This window comes from Zophobas morio, unplaced genomic scaffold, assembly GCF_036711695.1.
Source record: "Zophobas morio isolate AGI-343-1 ecotype UQ-CSIRO unplaced genomic scaffold, CSIRO_AGI_Zmor_V1 ptg000029l, whole genome shotgun sequence".
Lineage (NCBI taxonomy): Eukaryota > Metazoa > Arthropoda > Insecta > Coleoptera > Tenebrionidae > Zophobas > Zophobas morio.
The window spans coordinates 6,398,062-6,417,653 of record NW_026972134.1 but is presented as its reverse complement, the minus strand read 5'-3'; the positions used below and the strand labels follow the sequence as shown (position 1 = coordinate 6,417,653).

General features: G+C 34.0%; 2 protein-coding genes across 4 annotated transcripts in view; one reads left to right on the top strand and one right to left on the bottom strand.

Annotated features, from left to right (window-relative positions):
• LOC135137628 (uncharacterized) overlaps positions 1-19,592 on the top strand; it is a 430,031-nt gene that overhangs the window by 108,550 nt on the left and 301,889 nt on the right. The gene's annotated exons all lie outside the window — the stretch shown is intronic.
• On the bottom strand, positions 7,244-8,893 carry LOC135137335 (uncharacterized). The gene is made up of 4 exons (XM_064066958.1): positions 8,725-8,893; positions 8,128-8,417; positions 7,837-8,070; positions 7,244-7,756 (listed from the first exon to the last, which is right to left on the bottom strand). The coding sequence occupies exons 1-4, from the start codon at positions 8,891-8,893 to the stop codon at positions 7,244-7,246; spliced, it is 1,206 nt and encodes a 401-aa protein (XP_063923028.1).

Here is a 19,592-nt window from a genome sequence, read left to right as displayed (position 1 = left end):
CCTAGTAAAATTTTACAGCAACAATGGATAGTAATAATCCTTGCGGTTCGGGTCCATTATAAGGGTGGTTTGGCTTAAGCCGCTTAAGTCATAAAAGTTTTACAATGTGTATGTCAAATGAGTTTTGTATAGTATTTATGTTTACTATGGCTACGACGCTAGTTGTTAGGCAACCCAAAATATACCCTTGAAATTACGCAACACATTTCACTGCTGACTCAATCGTTTTGAGCAGGAATTTAAAAAATCACGCGGCATCTTGATTTAATTATTTCAACTTTTGGGCAGCTATGCTTTTATACTACCATTTTTCGATTTTTCTCAATCTTATATTTATATATATTCGATGGATTTTATTATTTTGTGCGATGCTTTTTTTTTCATCAATATATTCTAAAGTTGTTTTGGCAAAGTGGAAAAGTTTGCTTAAATAAAGATTTCTTTTGTTGACTTATATTCATACATCTTTCACCTCAGTTCTTCTTGAAAAAAGTGATGTTCAAAAAATAAACATTTTCGTTCTTGGATGATTTCGGGATAAGTTAGTATATAGTTAGAGATATATTTTTTTCAACATTATCTTTTGTGAGCTGTCGATCTAAAATTAATTTTTTTAACCAACAAATTATTTATTTACTTAAGTTCAGTGCTTTTGCAGATTTAGTTAAATTAACTTTTAAAGGTTTAGAAAACGGTGAACAATGTTTTGGTATTTTCCAAGACTTCACCACAGGATTCCATTGTTCCTACTGTATTCATGGTTAATACAATACCTATGAACACAACTGGAAAGATATGGATTTAGAAGAGTTGCACTAGATTGGTACACTTCTGTTGACGATGAGTCATAGTCTTTTTTCACTTGATGTTCTTAATGCTTATTAGCACACAACAGCAAGTTTTCCACATAGCAAGACAATTACCTGTGATTTTACTTTATGCTTTATTATTATGAAAACATGTTGGGCATGGGTAAAACAGTGAATAGCTTGCGGAAGTTTCTCATACACGATTTCCATCATTATTTAAGGAAAATCGTTGAACAGTAATTGCAAACAAGTGTAGTAACAATGACAAGTATGTCCTCAAATAGCATCAGGCGGTGTACCATACTATTAATTGAAGAACAATGTCACCAGCCCAGCAGCGAGACCAACACAAGATAACATTTTCATGCTACATGTTTTTCATTCTTCCTCTTCGCCGTAATTCAAGAAAACACATATAGCACAGAGCAGAGCACGAAACGTCGAAGGAACATCTAAACGTGAGAGCCACATTTTTGTTACCACCGTTACGTTAGCAAGCTAATAAAGCATCGATATTTATTATCCGTAGCCTCGAAGCATGCAACCGACCATTTCCTGCCTCAGTCTCACAGTTTTTCTTCGAAACTGATCATTATTATTGTTATTATTATTAGTATTCTTCTCGAGGAAACACAATCGGACGCACAGATATTTTCCAACCGCAAATCCAGTTCGGTCCACCAACACAGCCAGTGGTGGCGTTTACTACCATAAATTTCGCTTTCAGCACGTACGCTCTTTAAACCGATTATTAATAATTTCTCCATTGCTGGAGTTTCGAGAACCTCTCATTAGACGATATTATTATAAATTATGATTGTCCGAGAATTGGGACTAATGATAGTGTATTTGGAACTGGTCTTGTAATTTGGTGCCTTTACACCAGCTGAAATGTGCGTTTATCCAGTTTGGAGCTTATTTGATGCAGTACGGGATCGGATTAAGATAACTAGTTTGGAGGACTTAGGCAGGATAGAAGCGTGTTTTATGGTGCTGAAATGTGAAAAAAATGGGTCTAACGGTTTCGATTTTTTTTCTCTTCCAAATTGGTGCTGTTCTGTACACTTGCAAGAGAACGTTTTTGTCTTGAAGACGTGACCTGAAGCAAGTGTCAACAATGATTGTGTTAATGGTAATAAATTAGTGGCCAGTGGCCTCGTTTTGCTTTTTTTGGATTCCTGATGGCGTCTGACCAGGTGTTTGCCAATGGCTTTTCGCTGGAGTGAGTCATTATGTGACTCGTTGGAGTGAAATATGAAAGTTTTAACCTCAGATTATGCAAAATTGCTTACTTATTTTTATTTGCCAAGACTGACTATGTGATATATTAATCCATTTATTCCTGGAAAGTACAGCATTATATTTTAACCATATTTTTATTTGGCGCTGTCAAGGATAATTTTAAATTGCGAAATAGCCCAAGCAAAAAGCTTAGCGTTGCGACTCGAGTTTCATAAAGTGATCTGAAATCGGCAATTCGTATAAAATTAAAACATTTTAAACAATAATGTGGCTCTTGTGTTAAAAATCTTTTTCGTAGACAAAAATATGAGAAAACTTTTTTGAATTATGAATGGCTTTTTATCGTTATTGTGATCGAAGAGATCCAGTCAGGTCGACATTAATTTTTAATTTTTAACGCTTGCTTCAATGATTTCTACACGATTGATAGTGCCAATCATTTTTAAAGGTCTCAAGTTGATTTTTGAAGATTTGCTCAATTTGCATTACTGAGGGATTTTGATGGAGAGAGAATAGTTGTCACTGTTGTCAAGTTGTTAAATTTCCAAGAAGTCTTAGCTAACTATGCACATTTAATATTACAACATTTCTTATACGAACCATTATGTTTAATTGTAGGTGCAGCCGGTGTTACAGCATTTTTAGCAATTTATCAATAAAGTAACACCGCAATGACAGATTGGTAAGACATCAATGTTAAAACTAATTAATGCTCCTGCTTCCGAATATCAAAAACGTTGGAACATGCCGACAGTTTCGATACCTTCATACACCTTAAATGATCCAAAAAAATGTATCAATTTACGTTCAAGACCACTGAAAAAATAAGAAAATCGTCAGAGCGTCAAGAACGTGTTATTGACCTCCTGAATCTTGTTCACTATTAATGACGAAGATCAAGATATTTGTCTCTAGATTATACAGGAACAAAAAACAATGGAAATGTCAACAGGTAACAAATTGTTCCTAGAATATCATTATTTTTGAAAAAAAAAAACATCAAGAGCATACTATGAAATTTTCCACATTAGACTAACCGAAACTGGATAAAAATATCAGCTTTAAAAACTGTACTTCATATTAAACGAGTTAAGCTCACGAATTATTCAAGAGGGTAACAGCAGTAAACGAATTATCGGAAAGAGGAATCAACGAATAAACTTTAATAAAAATTGCTGGACATTCCAGCTCGCTTTCAATAAAGCGATATGTACAGTCGAACAAAGAACACTACACTGAAATAAAATCCATTCGAATGATAAAACATTCAAGATAGAGGCAATTTTGCAATCAGTTATTTAAGTGCATCAGGAAGCAGTCAAGAAATGGAGCCCGAACTTGAAAAAAATTATTAATAATTCTACTGCAATTAAATACAATACTTATTTGTTTGTGGGTCTAGTGCACTCGTTGTTAAATTGTCGATTTGCTACGAAAATCAATCAGATAAAACGGTCAGACATAATGGTATTTCTCGTCAAATTTCCAAGAAACACTGTCAACTTTGTCCCTGACAACCATTGACCTCAAATCTAATTCTAACAACAACCTATAATTTTGCTCAAATAAGATTCGTTGAAAATATTGTTTTGCCAACTGACGCGTAGGTTGAAGCTGGTCACAACAGTTCCAATTTAATTGGAACCGAAGACGGGTTTTGTTTGTAAAATCGTACGGTCACATGTTTATTTCATACTATAAATGACCGGTTTGAAATAGCTTGTTGTTATTAGTGACAACTTATTTAAAGTGTACCAAATTAAATTCCTTTGTCGTTTTTTTCGTCCAACCTGTTTTATCTAGAGACCCACAAAAATGTTTGCCATGCTTTCTTTTTTCGCAGTAAATAATTTTATTTTCAAACGTCATATAACTGACACTTATATGACGCTCTTATCGGGGTTTAAGTGTTATTTCTATGACACCGTGTTTGAGCGGCGTATAACTACTACTTATACTCCGCCGGGGAGTATAAATATGTGAAAATCATAGTGGTTGTCAACCATAGTAACCATGGTAAGTGAAATCAAGGCAATTCCTTAATGAAGCAAGAAGATAGGAAATAATCATTTCAAAAGAAGATTAATCGTTTGAAAATAAAATATTGTATTTCATTCGGAGTTTAAGTGACTTCATGTGACTCGTATGGACTTAATTCGCCTCGCTATCGCTCGGCGTTTAATCGTCCATACTCGCCACATAAAGTATCACTTAAACTAATAAAATAAATATCTATTGTTTAACAGTATAGTAGTCACAAACTGTTTAATGCTACGACTCAAATATTAAGGTGTATTATAAATATTTTTGAGACGACTTTTGAAGGGCGAGAATTGTATTAGGACACCAGTCGGTATAGTAGCCTGCATAGATATTGTAGCCGTCCATAGAGTCGAAATTTGCGAATAAAAATAAAATAAAACCGGTTCAAACGGAGCCGAACGGTGGCTTGCAAAATCTGACGTCACTCTGGCACACGTTGCACAGAGACGTATTTAATATTAAATGTCATTTTTTCCGTTATGATATAATCTGTTTAATTTCTGAGCTGAATCTCGTCAATAAAATCGAAGCTCTGTTCACTGTACACAAGTTGTGGTATGGTATATTCATCGTTGCGGAGGCAGGTGTAGCGAAAAACCTAGTCATCTTAGCAGCAAACACGCCTATAAACTAGTCCACGTGGACTGTTTGTTTCCTGTCATATTTTAGTTTGCTTGAACCAATTGTGTTGCACCAAACGGTTATTACACTTGTTGAAATAAATTTTCAAACTTCCATCTTTCTCTAGATCATCGGTTTCGTAGCTGTGTGACAAATCGTTTGTCGTAGATAGAAAATAGTAAGATTACAGTGACCCTAAGATTTTGTGCAATCGGCCTTAAATACACCCCTGTGTGATGCGACGCGTGCTGTAGTGACAGAACTTGCAAGCCGTCGTCGGCTCCGTTTGAGCCGGTTTTATTTTATTTTTATTCGCAAATTTCGACTCTATGGACGGCTACAATATCTATGCAGGCTACTATAATTGTAATTACACATATCGGCTGGGCTAGAATCTTAACCCAAGAGTACAGTTTTCGACGTCGACTTCCTGTTATTTCATAAATTGAAATAATTTTCCCTAAGTTAAATACGTAGTTAAATATTTTACGCTGATTGACACTAAAACCGGTCCCCTAATTAAAATAAGTATTTCTCCTTTTGAAAAAACTTTTAGTTTCGTCTCTAAGTTATTTATTAATACATTATATCGGAATTATCGAGACTTGTTTAACGAACTTACTTTAAACATATTACGTTCTCTTAACAGTCTTTGTCTACATCATCCAATTTTATGTTTGTCACTGTCTCAATTTAGAGAATGTACCGAGTAGATTTCTCTAATATCTAATTTTTATGGAAGAGTGTGTATCCTCTTCCGTTCAACCATTTCGAATTGCTGATTAGATGTAATTTTCGTCCATCAATACACTTCATAGTTTGTTGATAATTCCCTTTCATATAATCTGCTTCACAACAAAATTAAATCAGTTTCCTGGTATGTGATCCTCGATGTAATGGGCACCAATACATGTGAATTTACAGTTTTCCTTTTCGAACAAATAAATGTACTGGTACTGGTTAGGTCCCTTGTTACTTTGTAGACACTGTATAAATAAAATTGCCTACATGTGATTTATTTTTCGTCACTTTTTAAATTTTCATTCCTAATTCCACGTAGTATGTTCTATTGTTACTTCCCGACGGTCAACAAAAGATACTTTTGTAATTATTGTGGTAGTTGTGGTTTATGAACACGTCTTGTTTTTGTTTTTTATTATTATTTTTTTTTTCTTGTTAACACACTCTATATGAAGCTACGGAAATTAAGAACGATTGATGCCATTTGGTCGATAATGTGAGAATATAGTATAGTTGTGGCCACCTATATTTAATAATAATAAAATGTTAATTATCATAATAACAGCTGCTTACTCAAAATAATATGCCGAACGTTTTGTTCCAGTGTAGCTTAATTAATAAATGTAATCAGTTTGGGGAAACAAAATCCATGAAATGTCGTTTTCTTTTAACACAAATGCGTTTTTTTTTACTTTTCTTGTTTTTTCTTTTCCATAAACGCTGTTGTGGCTTCACATAGCTTGTTTTCCACTGGAAACACCTGATCTAGATTATCTATTTCTAAATGGATATTTAGATATTTATTATTACGGAAATCACCTATTTACATTGATATTTTAATAACACAGAAATTAAAAATATGTACAAAATCTAAAAGAACTAGTATTCAATTTATACATAAAGTGATGAACTTAACTAAATTTTACCTATAACAGACACGAACCTTTTTCTAAATAAAGATTTTGAAGACCCAAATAAATTAAATGAATTAGACGAAGGAAACTTATTTCCTAATTCCATAAATCTCGTAATTGGATGATTTAAAGATAAATTAGTTTTCGATAAAGGCAGCCTAAAAATTTTAAAACTACGAGTGCTACTTACATCAGAATGAGGAACATAAAAAGATAATTTTGACAGTAGACATGGTGAGTTTATATAAGAATTAATAAGCTCGTGGAGTACACATCCAGCTGCTAAAGTCCCCCTTAGATCTAACGTTTGCAGATTCATGAGTTTTCTTACGTTATCATAATTTCCTTGCTGATGAACCAAATGAGATTTAAATTCAATGCAAGGAAGAAATTTTTTTGAACTCTAGCAAATCAATGTCTACATCGAAGTATGGATGCCAAACTCGCGAACAATACTCCAATTGAGATCTAACTAAAGAACAAAAAAGGGTTCTTAAAGAGGAAGTCGAGAGCATATGGCAGTGCCGCCATACAAAACCCCACATCCTCATAGCTTTCTTGAATATGTAATTGTAGTGTCTCTTGAATGTTAGTTTCGAATCGAAAATTACGCCAAGATCTTTTATCTCATTTACAGTTTTTAAAGGAACACTTTCTAATCTATATGTGTATATAAATGGATTTTTCAAGTTACAAAATGACATCGAGTAGCATTTGTCAATATTCAAAAAAGACTGATTAATTATTCAGACACCATTTATGAAGTTCAACCAAGTCGGACTGTAAGGCCAATGCATCTTCTAAAGAACGTATTTGTTTGAAAGTTTTAAGGTCATTCCCAAAAATTAAGAAATTAGAATACTTAATACAATCTTATAGCTCATTAATGAAAAGGATGAACAGAATTGGTCCGCAGTGCGACCCTTGCGGAACTCCAGATATGACGCCAAAAGTTTGAGATATAAAATTTCCAGTCTTAACTTGTTGCTGATATCTGTCCGAAAGAAAGCAATGCAACCACTTGATAGTGTCTAATATAAATCCGAGATGCATCAATTTTGAGATCAAAACACTGTGATTGACTCTATCAAAGACCTTAGCAAAGTCCGTGTATATCGAATCAACTGGTATCTTGTCTTGGAAAGATTTGTTAATAAAAGAATAGTAAATCAGCAAATTAGATAGGGAGGATTTGCCTTTAGTGAAACCGTGTTGTTGAGCACAAATAATCGAAGAAGACATCCATTGTAGTTGTACGGAGACTATTTCATCCAGGATCTTTGGAATTACCAACTGATTACAGACTCCCCTGTAGTTTTCCACTTTTGTTTTAACACCAGATTGGAAAATTGGAGTTACATAGCAATTTTTCCACAAATCTGGAAACTTAGATTCACAAATAGATGATTCAAACAACAAAAATAATGAGGTAGTTAAAGTGTAAATACAGTTTTTCAAAACTATACTAGGGATTCGTCGGAAATAGTAACCTTTAAGCCATTGTCAACACAATCGAAGTTAACAGTAGAACTGATTACGTAAACGAAAGAAAAACATGCTGCAAAAAAGTTTGAAATATCAAATCCATTGTCAGCTGATTTATTCTCAAAAGACATATAATTAGGTATTCCAGAGTCTTTGTTATTATCCCTCATAAATTTCCAAAAATACTTCGGGTCACATGTCATAGTAGCATTTACCTTAGCAATGTAAGAATCAAAAAGGCTTTGCTTAAGATCTTTACTATTCAATCTTACTGTCTTAAAATAAACATAATCTTCAAGTTGACCAGACTTCTTATACTTGGAATGGGCTAACTTCTTTTGTTGACACAGATTTCTAAGGTCGTTGTTAAACCATCTAGGATAATGTTTATTGATTTTAATGGTTTTCTTTGGAACACAGTGATCAAGGCAATCAAAAAGAATGTCGTAAAAAAGAGAAACTTTTTCGTCCAAATTCAATTCATTAAAGCATGTTGTCCAATCAACAGATGTCAAGAAATTATTTAAAGGACAATAATCACCATTACCAAAGTCGAACACAACTGAATTGAAAGGTAAAAAGGCGTCAACCATATCAAAACGCTTACGATTCCCCAAACAAGACATTATCAAATTGTCTTTCATTATGATGTTTGGGAGCAATAATATACTTAAATCCTGAAAATGCTTTCCAAATCATCACAATGACTTTTATAAATAAACTCCTCAGAATTGGTAGGGATATAAACACCACCAACAATCAAATTGAAACCATTAAATTGTAATTTCAAATACAGACTTTCAACCAGCTGACCCGAAAAATTATCGAAGCACGGATGTCCCTCCTAACTGCTATTAATAAACCCCTACCTGTAGGTTTAGCACTGGTTTTAATACTACGATCAGCCCGAAAGATGTTAGAATTATGCAAAGCCAATTCAACGTCAGAAATCTGATCGTTCAACCATGATTCTATAATGATGATGACGTCATATACACATATAGCAACATTGTTAGAAAATTTTTTAATTTTGGGCATTATGAAAATAAAAATTTAGTTTTTTGTCTGTCTCGCCACATTTCGATTGCTACAAGAAATTTGGGCCAAGTTATTTTTGTATGCTAATACGAGATCCGTTTCTGCACTTCCTTTCCGGTCCTTGAATTCTTGTATGACGGCGCCATTTAAATCTCGTTTTGTCAAGCCCGAACGAAAATAAAACTGTTTATTCGGATTGTTCTATTGGATCGTAGGATGAACAAGGCTTCTTCTTTATTCTGGTACACAATTTTCAAAGGACGCGCAACATGGTTTTCACAGCTCCGAGTCGGAAAAATTCCTGGGTTGCGGGAAATTTCCTAATGGATTCAGAATTGCCATAACTTGATCCAAATCCTCTTTTACCCTGACTTCTGCTAACTGCGCACTTGACTCCGGGATGTTATATAATAATATATTTTTGCAACATTCATTGTGTTCAGTCATCTCCAACATTGCCTCATTGATATTACGAGAAACATCATGTTTCAAAGGAGATCTATGTATTTGATGAACTTCCGATTGAATTTTTTTCACATTATCTTCAACAACAGATATTTTATCATTAGTTTGCTGAAACTTTGCGTTGATAACTCCAGTCAGTTCCTCTTTTAAATCGATCTTCAACTTCTTAAGATGTCTTTCCATAACCTGTTCAATCGTTAATAAAGATACATTTTCAGACGTAGAAGCAGCCGAAGAGCAGTTTCCACAAACCGATGAATTTGTCGCACTCAGTTTTGTCATGTCTACCCCGGTACATTTATTATGACAGTATTTTTTACAATCCATACATCTGCTGTAACACTTCTTCGCACCTGTAGGGTCTTTTACGGTGGCTTTTATAAAACAGACACATAGGATAGACCACGGAAAGGTTAAACACAGAAGACAATGAAAAAAAGAAGATAAGGGAAAGATAAAGAAACAGGAAAAACTCACTGATTAGAAATAAACTGCTTCAAATTCCGTAAGTAAATTCAAAATATGGCAGCAACCATAAACTCCAAAATCTCCAACTTCGAAACTTGAGTAAAAAAGACTGAGCTAAAATGGCACTATGAATTTTAAGAAATTATACCAACAAGAACCGTCAAAAAATTCACTTTTAGCTGGAGATACCAAACAGTGACACTTCTGGTTGAGTTCTAAAATGCTTATTTATCTTCCGCCTATAATAAGTTCCTTCCTACCATATATTATCAATTTTTGTAACCAAAAAACTCTTTGGCCAACAAATTAAAAAGTCACGTTCAATAAGCAACTTTTAGATGTCCAGTGAAACTTGTCCTGGGGTACTATACAAAGGTGTTCACAGCATTAAAATTTTATGTAACTGGCAGTTATCAATTTCCTATGGAGCAAAATGTTACCTTGTAATAAGTCACAAAGATGGGTTATAAGTTATAACCATAGAATAATTAGATGAAGTAGGATGACATATCCCATCAAGACAGAGAATAGTGTTTCCAATTTGGTTGTGCACGCTTTGGCACTGGAAATCTTGAAATGATAGAAAATAAAGCTTTCCTTGACGTCAAGCAGTGTTTGCGATTACTATTCTACGCCCCTTAATTCAATGGTTATTTAAAAGCAATGTATTCCTTGTAAAACACCAGTGATCTATATTATAACCAGTACGCGGGAATTTGTTTCACCGCTGCAATCCCCCAGTTGAAGTAAGGTGTGTTTTACGGCGAGTAGCGGGGACGCCTTGATCTGGTCCACAAGGTCCTAGCCAGTGCGTCCCTAGGAGTGTTTTCAACCAGTAAAAAAAACTACTTCTATATTATTATATTACTTCAAATAATAATACTTGATGCCCTTTTTAATTTATCAACCATAGGACCACAGATTTGTGATCTTGAAATGTTATATTATGTTGAAATAATCCAAAAGAAAAATATATTTGTAATCAAACTATCAACGCGACAGCACTGATTCTAGCGTATGAGATACAATTCCGCGCGTTGATTATAACCCAAATTTTATTTTAAGATATATCTTTTACTTTCTAGTTCGTGAGAATAAAATTATCTATCTACTACAGCTTTTTTGCATCTCGACTTCCTAGCGAAAATAAGTTCAACACTTCTTACTTCTTCAGCGATCAGAGGTAAAGAAGTTTTAAAAACCACTATCCAAAACAACATCACCAAACGACTGCATTAGAGTGATACATTTTATCGTCATTACATGTTGTTGACACTAACATCTATCTCAAACATCCTGATCCTATTACAATCCACTCACCCAACAGGAAATAATCCTCTTTCATTACCTATGATACTGTTATTAAGCACGAACGATTATTACGATCTCTGCAAAAACAACCCGCCACAAGCTACGACTAATCCATTTACAAATGATTTAGAAAACACAGTAAGTAGTATTTATCAAACGCGAACTTAACAACCATTAGCGAGCAGTTAAGAACAGTTAAAATGATCTGCGATCAATTAAAACGAAGCGTGTTCGAGCTACTTGCCGGATGTTTATTTAATACCATTCCCGCGGAATTTTGATACGACGGGATAAAGAATGGAATCTTTCACGCTCGATGAACGGTCTTTGATAGAATATTTAATTAATTTATGCAGGGTATCCATTAAGAAAAAAGGTTGGCTGCTTGTCCTGGCAGCGGCGGGTCGTGGTGGTTCTTTGTACGAGGGTAGGAGAAACGCGTTTAGAATGACACATTCGAACTTTAAAAGTTGACAACTTCGTTACCCATGATTAGTAAGATTTAATTTATGGTAAACTTGGTGAAAACAGTTTGACTCGGGAATAGAGGGAATTACCACATGATCCAAAAAAAAAACCTGTCAAGTGTACTTTGGAATTCATTAAAAAAATATAATATAATTATTTAAATCTGTTAATCTGAAGTTAAGTTTGATACAGAACAAACAATTTCAATAATAAAAGTTATTACAGAGGTGGGACAAACTAGCAAAATGGTGAATGAGAATGGTCTTATGCCGATTTGTTGAAACATGGACAGTAACTCGTAAGTCAGGCAACGAAAGACCACCTAAAAGTACACCAGAAATTATTGACGATGTATAGCAGCAGCGAATGAATCTTTCACCCAGAAAACCCTTGAGAAAGCTTGCTCAACAAACAGGGCTGTTGTAGGTATATGCCAATTAAATTCTCAAAAATGACTTTGGCAAGTTGACTTTCACGGCGACTTAACTATTTTCAGTGGTTTCAAACCCACTTGGAACGATGACACTCTGTAGAAGTAGTTTTTTTTTTCAGACGAAGCCTTCTATTTTTCAGGCTATATTAATAAACAGACAATGCGCATTTGGTCCAGTGAAAATCCTAACGCGTTCGTGGATTTCGTTTCTTACGGCCTCAAAAAATTGGTGTTTGGATTGCTGCTTTGAATTGTTGGCCTTATATATTTCAATGCGACAGTAAATGCCGACAAGAGACTGTGATTTTGGACATTTTGAAGCTAAAGTACTTGTCAAGATAACACTGATTTTGACAGATGACCCACTCTTCTAAGAAAATAAAGGGTGGGTGGGTGGGGTTAGTAGTTGTCAAGAAGAGACAGATTTTAGCAAATGACATATCCTCTAAGAAAATAAGGGAGGATGGGCGGGGGGCTAGTACTTTCCCAGATAAGACTGATTTTGGCGGATGACTTATTCTTCTGTTGGTTTATTGGAAGGAATCCAGATGCCAATGCCGTCGAAAGAGATGAGCTGATATTGGATAAGGTAATTGAAGATCCAAATTTAAGCATTCGTGGAATTAATCGTGATGTTGTTATCTCGACCTGGACGGTATGGAACCTCTTACATCACGAAAATTTACATCCATATCATTACAATCGGGTTCAAGCTTTACGACCAGACGATTACGAGCGTAGAATGAACTTCTGTAGATGGCTCTTGCACAGAAACAAGGAAAATGAAAATCTTATTGAAAATATCCTTTTTACTGTCGAGTAAAATTTTTCTCGAAATGGGTTAATAAATCTTCGAAATTCTAACAGTCAACATCTGTTTTCCGTAGATAGGATTTACAGAAATTACATTGTTGAAGATAGTTGAGATAACTTTCTTCGGAGGGATTTTGAAAATCTTTTAGACGCTTTGTCTTTGGTCAAGAGAAATGATTTATGGTATATGCAAGACGATGCCCCAGCATATTTTCACCATGATGTGGTTCGCTACTTAAACAATGAATATAATCAACAATGGATTGGTACAGCAGGACCCATAAATTCTGGGGCTGTGTAAAAACTGTATTATATTCAACACAAGCACAAAATGCAGCAGCTCTATGCGGCCAGATTTATCCATATAATAAATGTTAGCTAGTTAAAATACACCGCCAGACAAAAAAACTCGGACAATTGAATATTTGTAACTTTACGCTGTTTAGAGTTATGTGTTATAACTTTTTTTTGTTTCTTGTTAATGAATACATGAACATATTTTCCTTTTTGCAGGCAATCACACAAAATTCAAGTGCCTGGGTTTTTTGTCTGGGAGTGTATAGTTTTTAAAGTGGTTTTGCGAAATATTTCACTGTGACCGTGTTTTTGTCGGTCAGTATATTTACAAAACTCAAAATTGATTTTAATAAATTTAGTTGGACTATTTTAATACCTCATACCCATTAGGATAAAACAAAAAAATAACAATAGTTAAAGATTCTTAGGCAATTTACCTTTCTTGATTAGCCAGTAGACTACGGCAGTAATATTTATTACCTAACACTCGTATACTCCAGCACATCCAAATTATACAATTATTAAATATTCACAGAACTACAAGAAACTCGGAGACTGGCAAACATGCAACAGTGATAGAGGGATACTTGATACTTTTCGTTAGGATAATTGACGGAAATTACCTTCCAAAATCTGGAGTGTATTGGATGTGTCAGTGCTCTCTCACAGCATAATCTGCATTGTAGAGTTTAACTCAAATAAGAGAATTTTCTGTTTTGCTTTGGCCTTCCAGGATTTACAATCTCTACTAAAGTGACCATTCATTTGTAAGAAAAGGTTGATATCATGCCGCTTTATTCAGTGAAATAATCGTGGAATCTTTTTCTACTAAAAATAAATTTCTTTTTGAAAACATTTCGCACAAGGTTGATTTCTATTGACATTCTACACAAAGTTGGCCGAATGAACTGGGAATTTATGAATAACGCAAGTAATGATGTCGATCGTGTCATTGATACCTTTTATGAGAAATATTATTCAGTTCTCGGCGTTTATGTTCAAAAAACAAGGCAGTTTCCTACGTTTCCCACTTGTTTTTTTGGTGAGGTCATCAACAAGCATTATTAAATTAAAAGTATTTCGACTGTACTAGAAGGCGAGAACCAGAACAACAGTGTCTAAAATACAGGTTAATATTGACCACAACCATTTTTTAAGTATATCCGAAACTTTATAATACGAAGTATTTTGGTCCATTATGCCATACCTCTCGTAAATTTGTTATTATTTGTAATATTTAAGCAAAGACCTGTTTACTTTTATTGTACATATATCGTTCATTTCCAGATATGTAGTATGTATGCAGCTGTACCATGGAAATATCTTTCTACTTTAGAATCAATATAATTTTCCCTTCGCCGGCATAAAATTAGATTCTTCAGTTGTCCAAACAATAAATTCAGTCTAATTATCCAAGTAGATTTTCATTGTCAATTTTCTTGTAAAATCTGGTAAAGAATTTTCATCAGTGTGGCAACAGATTTTCGATACTATTTTTCATAAATATTATTTCCATTTGGGTTTTTACTTTATACAAATATACCAAATCGCATCAAATGTTCTGCAGAGGTGTTCATATACCGTGCTTACATTCATATCTAATGGGTTTATTGATTTCTATGCTTCAAACTTCAGATCGGCCGAAAAAGTTCTTCTTTATTGCCTTGATACATAATTAATTATTTTGTACCATCCGCTATGATGGATACAGATACAAAAAAATGCAAAAAATGGATAATTTTAAAAATCTTGGCATTTTTGCAAAAACAATTACGAATTGAGTACCTGTGAAATCGATAAACACGCATAAAAAGTGTTACAAATACTTTAGTGAATGGAGAAGGACAATAAAGTCAAATGAAACTAGCGAGAAAAGTGGCACTTTTCTTTATTATTTTATATAAAACAAAGACGCACTTTTCTGTTGAGTACACAAAAGGTATCTCTTCGTAAGCAGCAAGAGTACTGTAATCATGCATTTGGACACAACAATTTCTATTGGTAGATTATGTGTATGATTCACTTTACAAAAGTATACCATTTTCTTGGAGCTTGCAATTCCAAATTTCATTTAAGCATACAATATTTTTTGGTTTTGCTGTAACTACCAACAAAAACTTTGTGGGATAACTCTTCAATGAAATTTCGCAGATCAATCATTTAAAATTATAAGGTTCTTCGGCAAACTTCACACAACTTTTTTCTTTTTTTTTTTTTCGAATGCACTTTGCAATGAATGAGATGTAATTGATTCACACGCAAGCGTAATTGCTTCTGTGATTTCTTCAATTACCGCAATCATACTTATTTTTAATTGGTTCATCATTTTAACACACAGAATAGGTTTGAAAAGAGAGTTTGCTATTTTAATAAAAAATCAGTTTTTTGTAACATCTAGTTTGTTAATTTTTCAGAAACAAAACAGGAACAAAATCTGTCTTGTGTTTGTGGAAACAGAGTAATTGTATGTAACAGGAGTGTACAGAGTGTGTTCATATAACTTTGTTTAACTTGAACTCCTAATAAATTTTTGCATGTTCTAATTGGTCTTGTATTAGGCTTTATGAAAACATCTTTTTTATGTTTGGAATTGTGACTCGACGAATTGTAGAGATTCAAAGAAAATTGGAGTTTCAATCGAGACTCCGTTTCCTATCGTCGTTAGAGAAGTGCGAACTGACACTCCGCGCCAGACCAAATATAAACAAGTTGATAGAGTGTGTTTTCGTAACATAATACGTTCGAATCAAAGGCAGTGGCGGAGTATGACTGGAAGAGCATCTAGAAAATGTTCATAATCAGAAACTTTACGAAAGTAATTTTGACATTCTTCAAAACAGTCTGGAAGTACTGCGACACTTTGGCAATTTTACACCCATTACGAAAATAAGATTCGACAAAGAACACCTTCTGTTGTGAAAAAGACCTGATCACAAAATGAATTCCATTACAGTAGTTCAGTTTTGAAAATTAAATACGCCTTCGAAAATAAAAGGTGATACGGACTGAGAGGAGCGCGCACGTGCCCTCGTGCCCCCGTGCACATTCCGCCACTGGTTTTTATTCTATGCTTTCCTCCGGTTTCGCACAGCCTGCTGGCAACGTGCTACAGGAAAAAGTTCCCAGCGTTCCAATTATTATAACTGGAGTTTCGAGCTTGAGGTGCGAAGTGCGTCTTTGGTTAGCCGTAATTATCTAAATGTCGGTATTTATCTCAGAAATGACATCCGCTCGATTTTAATTTCCTGTTCGGTAGCAGCCAGTTCAGAATTTTTTTCCTACTTGCACGTGTAATAAGAGGAATTTTATGTACAGGCTTTTTCGAGTTTGCTGTGATGGCACGAACTCACGTCGAGTGTGTTATTCGGAAGGGTTGTGAGGAGCAAGAACTTAGAAAAATAATGGATTGGTTTGTCTGTCAATCACTTGGCGAGTGAAGAGGCGTTGAAAAATTGCCTCATATTTATTTTGTTAGTCGGAGCTACTGCTGACGTTTTCTTTGGGGACACTAAGAAGATTAATGGGTTGTGGTCTAACTAGTCTGTAGACGTTTGAGGTGTGAAGATGTATGTTTTAAAGGAACGGATATTGAGTTGTTAAACGGCCATCGATTTCTTTGTGATGGCTGTGTAGGTGGTTGATTTATGGCATTGCATTTATGTTTAAGTATTTGAAATTCAAAAGAGATTGTGTAATCGACTCATAATCTTTTTTGTAAGGGCAAAGTTTAGTGTGACAGATTATTTGATTTAGATGTCTGTTATTGTTTTATTTATTCTTATTATTCAAACATTTACTTAATAGGAACGTGGTCCTACCAGTATTTATAACATAGTGTAACTATTACAATATTATGCTTATGTATTCGAAAATACTTAATTCTGTATTATAGCTCCGTTTTTCAAATAGTTCACAATAAAATAATGCTAACACCATAGTAATTTCAGGAAAAAAATAACAATTAGTTTTTCTTTGCGTCAAAATAAACATACATTCTTAAATCAATTAATTCTGTCTTTTACAAGTTAATATTTGTCTTTTAGTAGTTGTAAAGATCAATGGGTGCGAATATCAAACTGAATCACCCAGTATATAGGAATGAAACAAAACTACACGGAAAGCATTACTAGAATTTGTTCACTTAATTAACAGATCGAATTTTAACAATGTCTATTGTTCTTGTAAATAATACACATAATTTCACAAATTTTTAGTAACTGGTTTAATGAAGCCTTTCCCAAGAAACAGAAAACTACTTATAGTAAAAAAAAAACAAACTAGGTTAACTCCAAATTAAAGAAATATTTGAAAAATAAAACCAAATTTAATGTACTTGTACATGTAGGTATACAGTTCATCACAACCACTAATATGAAATGAGCCCTCGAAAACTTACAAACAGGCTTGAGAACAAAAATGTGTAAAACGTTATAAACAAATTAAAAACAAATCTTCTGTAGGCGTAGCTAGATACCAGTTTAGGTTATTAAGTAGGTAACAAAATAGATAATTTTATTCTGTTCCAGTGGTAAACATTTTCATTAGCATATTACTTGACTTATTAAGAAGTGTGAACGTCATGCGTCATTGCAATTCATGAAGTCGAGTATAAGTGTCCTTTTGACTATAAGTCAATTTTAGTGTTATCAAAATTTTCAAAGATATTTGAAGATTCATTTATAACCGATATAAAATAAACTCCTAAAGTAGGGAATGCGTAGATCACAACATTTGTTCTGCTAATAATTTTTAAATTACGGCATCATTATACATAGTAAAGGGTGTTTCATAATGATTTTCATCTGGTTAGCTTTGAAATCGCTTCAACCCCAATGTTTCCCTTGATGAAAAGCTCCAACCATAGGCGACTAGATGAAAATCATTTTGAAACACGTTGTATAATAAGTCATATTTTGATGATAACTTTAAAATCACGTTCACGAATTGAGGTGCACTCTGCGTAAACAAATTACACTTGAAAAGTAAAAAAAAAGCATAATATATGCGAAAAATAAAACAGTAGCTCTTTTGAAGCAAATAGCAGTGTTTCTCGAGGGTTAATTTCTTGGATTTATTTCTGCAAGTCTGTTAACTCTGTGCCGATCGCTATTGCACTGCAATAATAATCCCGTAGTTGTTAAAAATGAATTGCTATTTAGTACAAAAAATGAACTCACCTAAGTATTTTTCACAAAAAGTTTTCAATTTTTTTTAAATCGACAAATATACATATTATTTGCAGATGATTGAAAAATTAAAGACCTTTAAAATCTGCCTAAACCTACTGGAAACACACAGTAAAATACTAATAAGACTACAACGTCCTTCCCCGAGAATCTTATTAGGTGATTTTAATGCCCATCATCAAATCTGGGGATCCACAACCATGAGGAAAAAAGGAGACACAGTAGCCAAGTTCATAGACTCTGCCAATCTCGTACTTTTAAACTCCGGAGCCTTGATCCCTCAACTGAACTTCCTTCAGCCATTGAGTGATCCTTTTGCGAACTGTCGTTAGCGCATCTCCTGGAATGGACTATTATCAGATCTCCACAATAGTGACCACTTTCCCATTTCCAGACAGTATGAGTCCGTGACCTGTCAAAACTACAAAGTCCGATCTCGTTGGAAAATTTCCAGTGCAGATTGGGAACTATATGCTGACCCCATGGTCAGTAAAATTTCTGCTACCGAACAACAGATCCTGCCTGAGGCTAGGATTGAAAAATTGCTGTCAATCATATTGGTAAAACATCATTTTGGAACATAAAAAATTGGTCTAAGGAGTTTAGACAGTACTTCCCTCGCTGCCGGAAACGTGACGACTGCATACCTATTATGTTTTTTTTCGCAGTAGATTTCAAAGCATTCGGTTTTGTAGTTCCTGAGTAAACCAATAAAATAAATTTACGCATTCATTTTTTTTTTGAGTGACCCGGTATATGAAAATTCAAAAAATATAAATGGAATGATAAATTACAAGTACAAACTCATCATATTTTGTATATTCTAGATAGGATTTATTCGGCAAAATTTTGAGCTGACGTTATCGATTTTTTGGAGGGGATAAGCAAATATATTTTGGCTAAACATTTACTATGTTTTTTATAACCTTAAAACATCTGCAAGATTTCAAAGTATTCGGTTTTGTAGTTCCTGATTAACTCAATAAAATAAATTCACGCATTCATTAATTTTTTTGAGTCACCCTGTATATGCAAATGGAAAAAAATTGAATGGAATGATAAATCACAACAAGCGACTCACCATATTTTGTACATTTTAGATAGGATTTATTTAGCAAAATTTTGTGGTGACGTCATAAATTTTTTAGGGGGGACGACCAAATACATTTTGATCAAAAATTTACCATGCTTATGATAATTTTAAAACATCTTCAAGACTTCAAAGCATTCGGTTTAGTAGTTCCTGAGTAAATCAGTA

Coding starts and splice junctions, on each gene's coding strand:
- LOC135137335 (XM_064066958.1), bottom strand. CDS start 8,893: ATGCCCAAAATTAAAAAATTTTCTAACAATGTTGCTATATGTGTATAT. Junction 8,418..8,724: donor AACCAGTGCTAAACCTACAG/GTAGGGGTTTAT, acceptor CTTTCAATTCAG/TTGTGTTCGACTTTGGTAAT. Junction 7,757..7,836: donor CTATTTCCGACGAATCCCTA/GTATAGTTTTGA, acceptor TGTGAATCTAAG/TTTCCAGATTTGTGGAAAAA.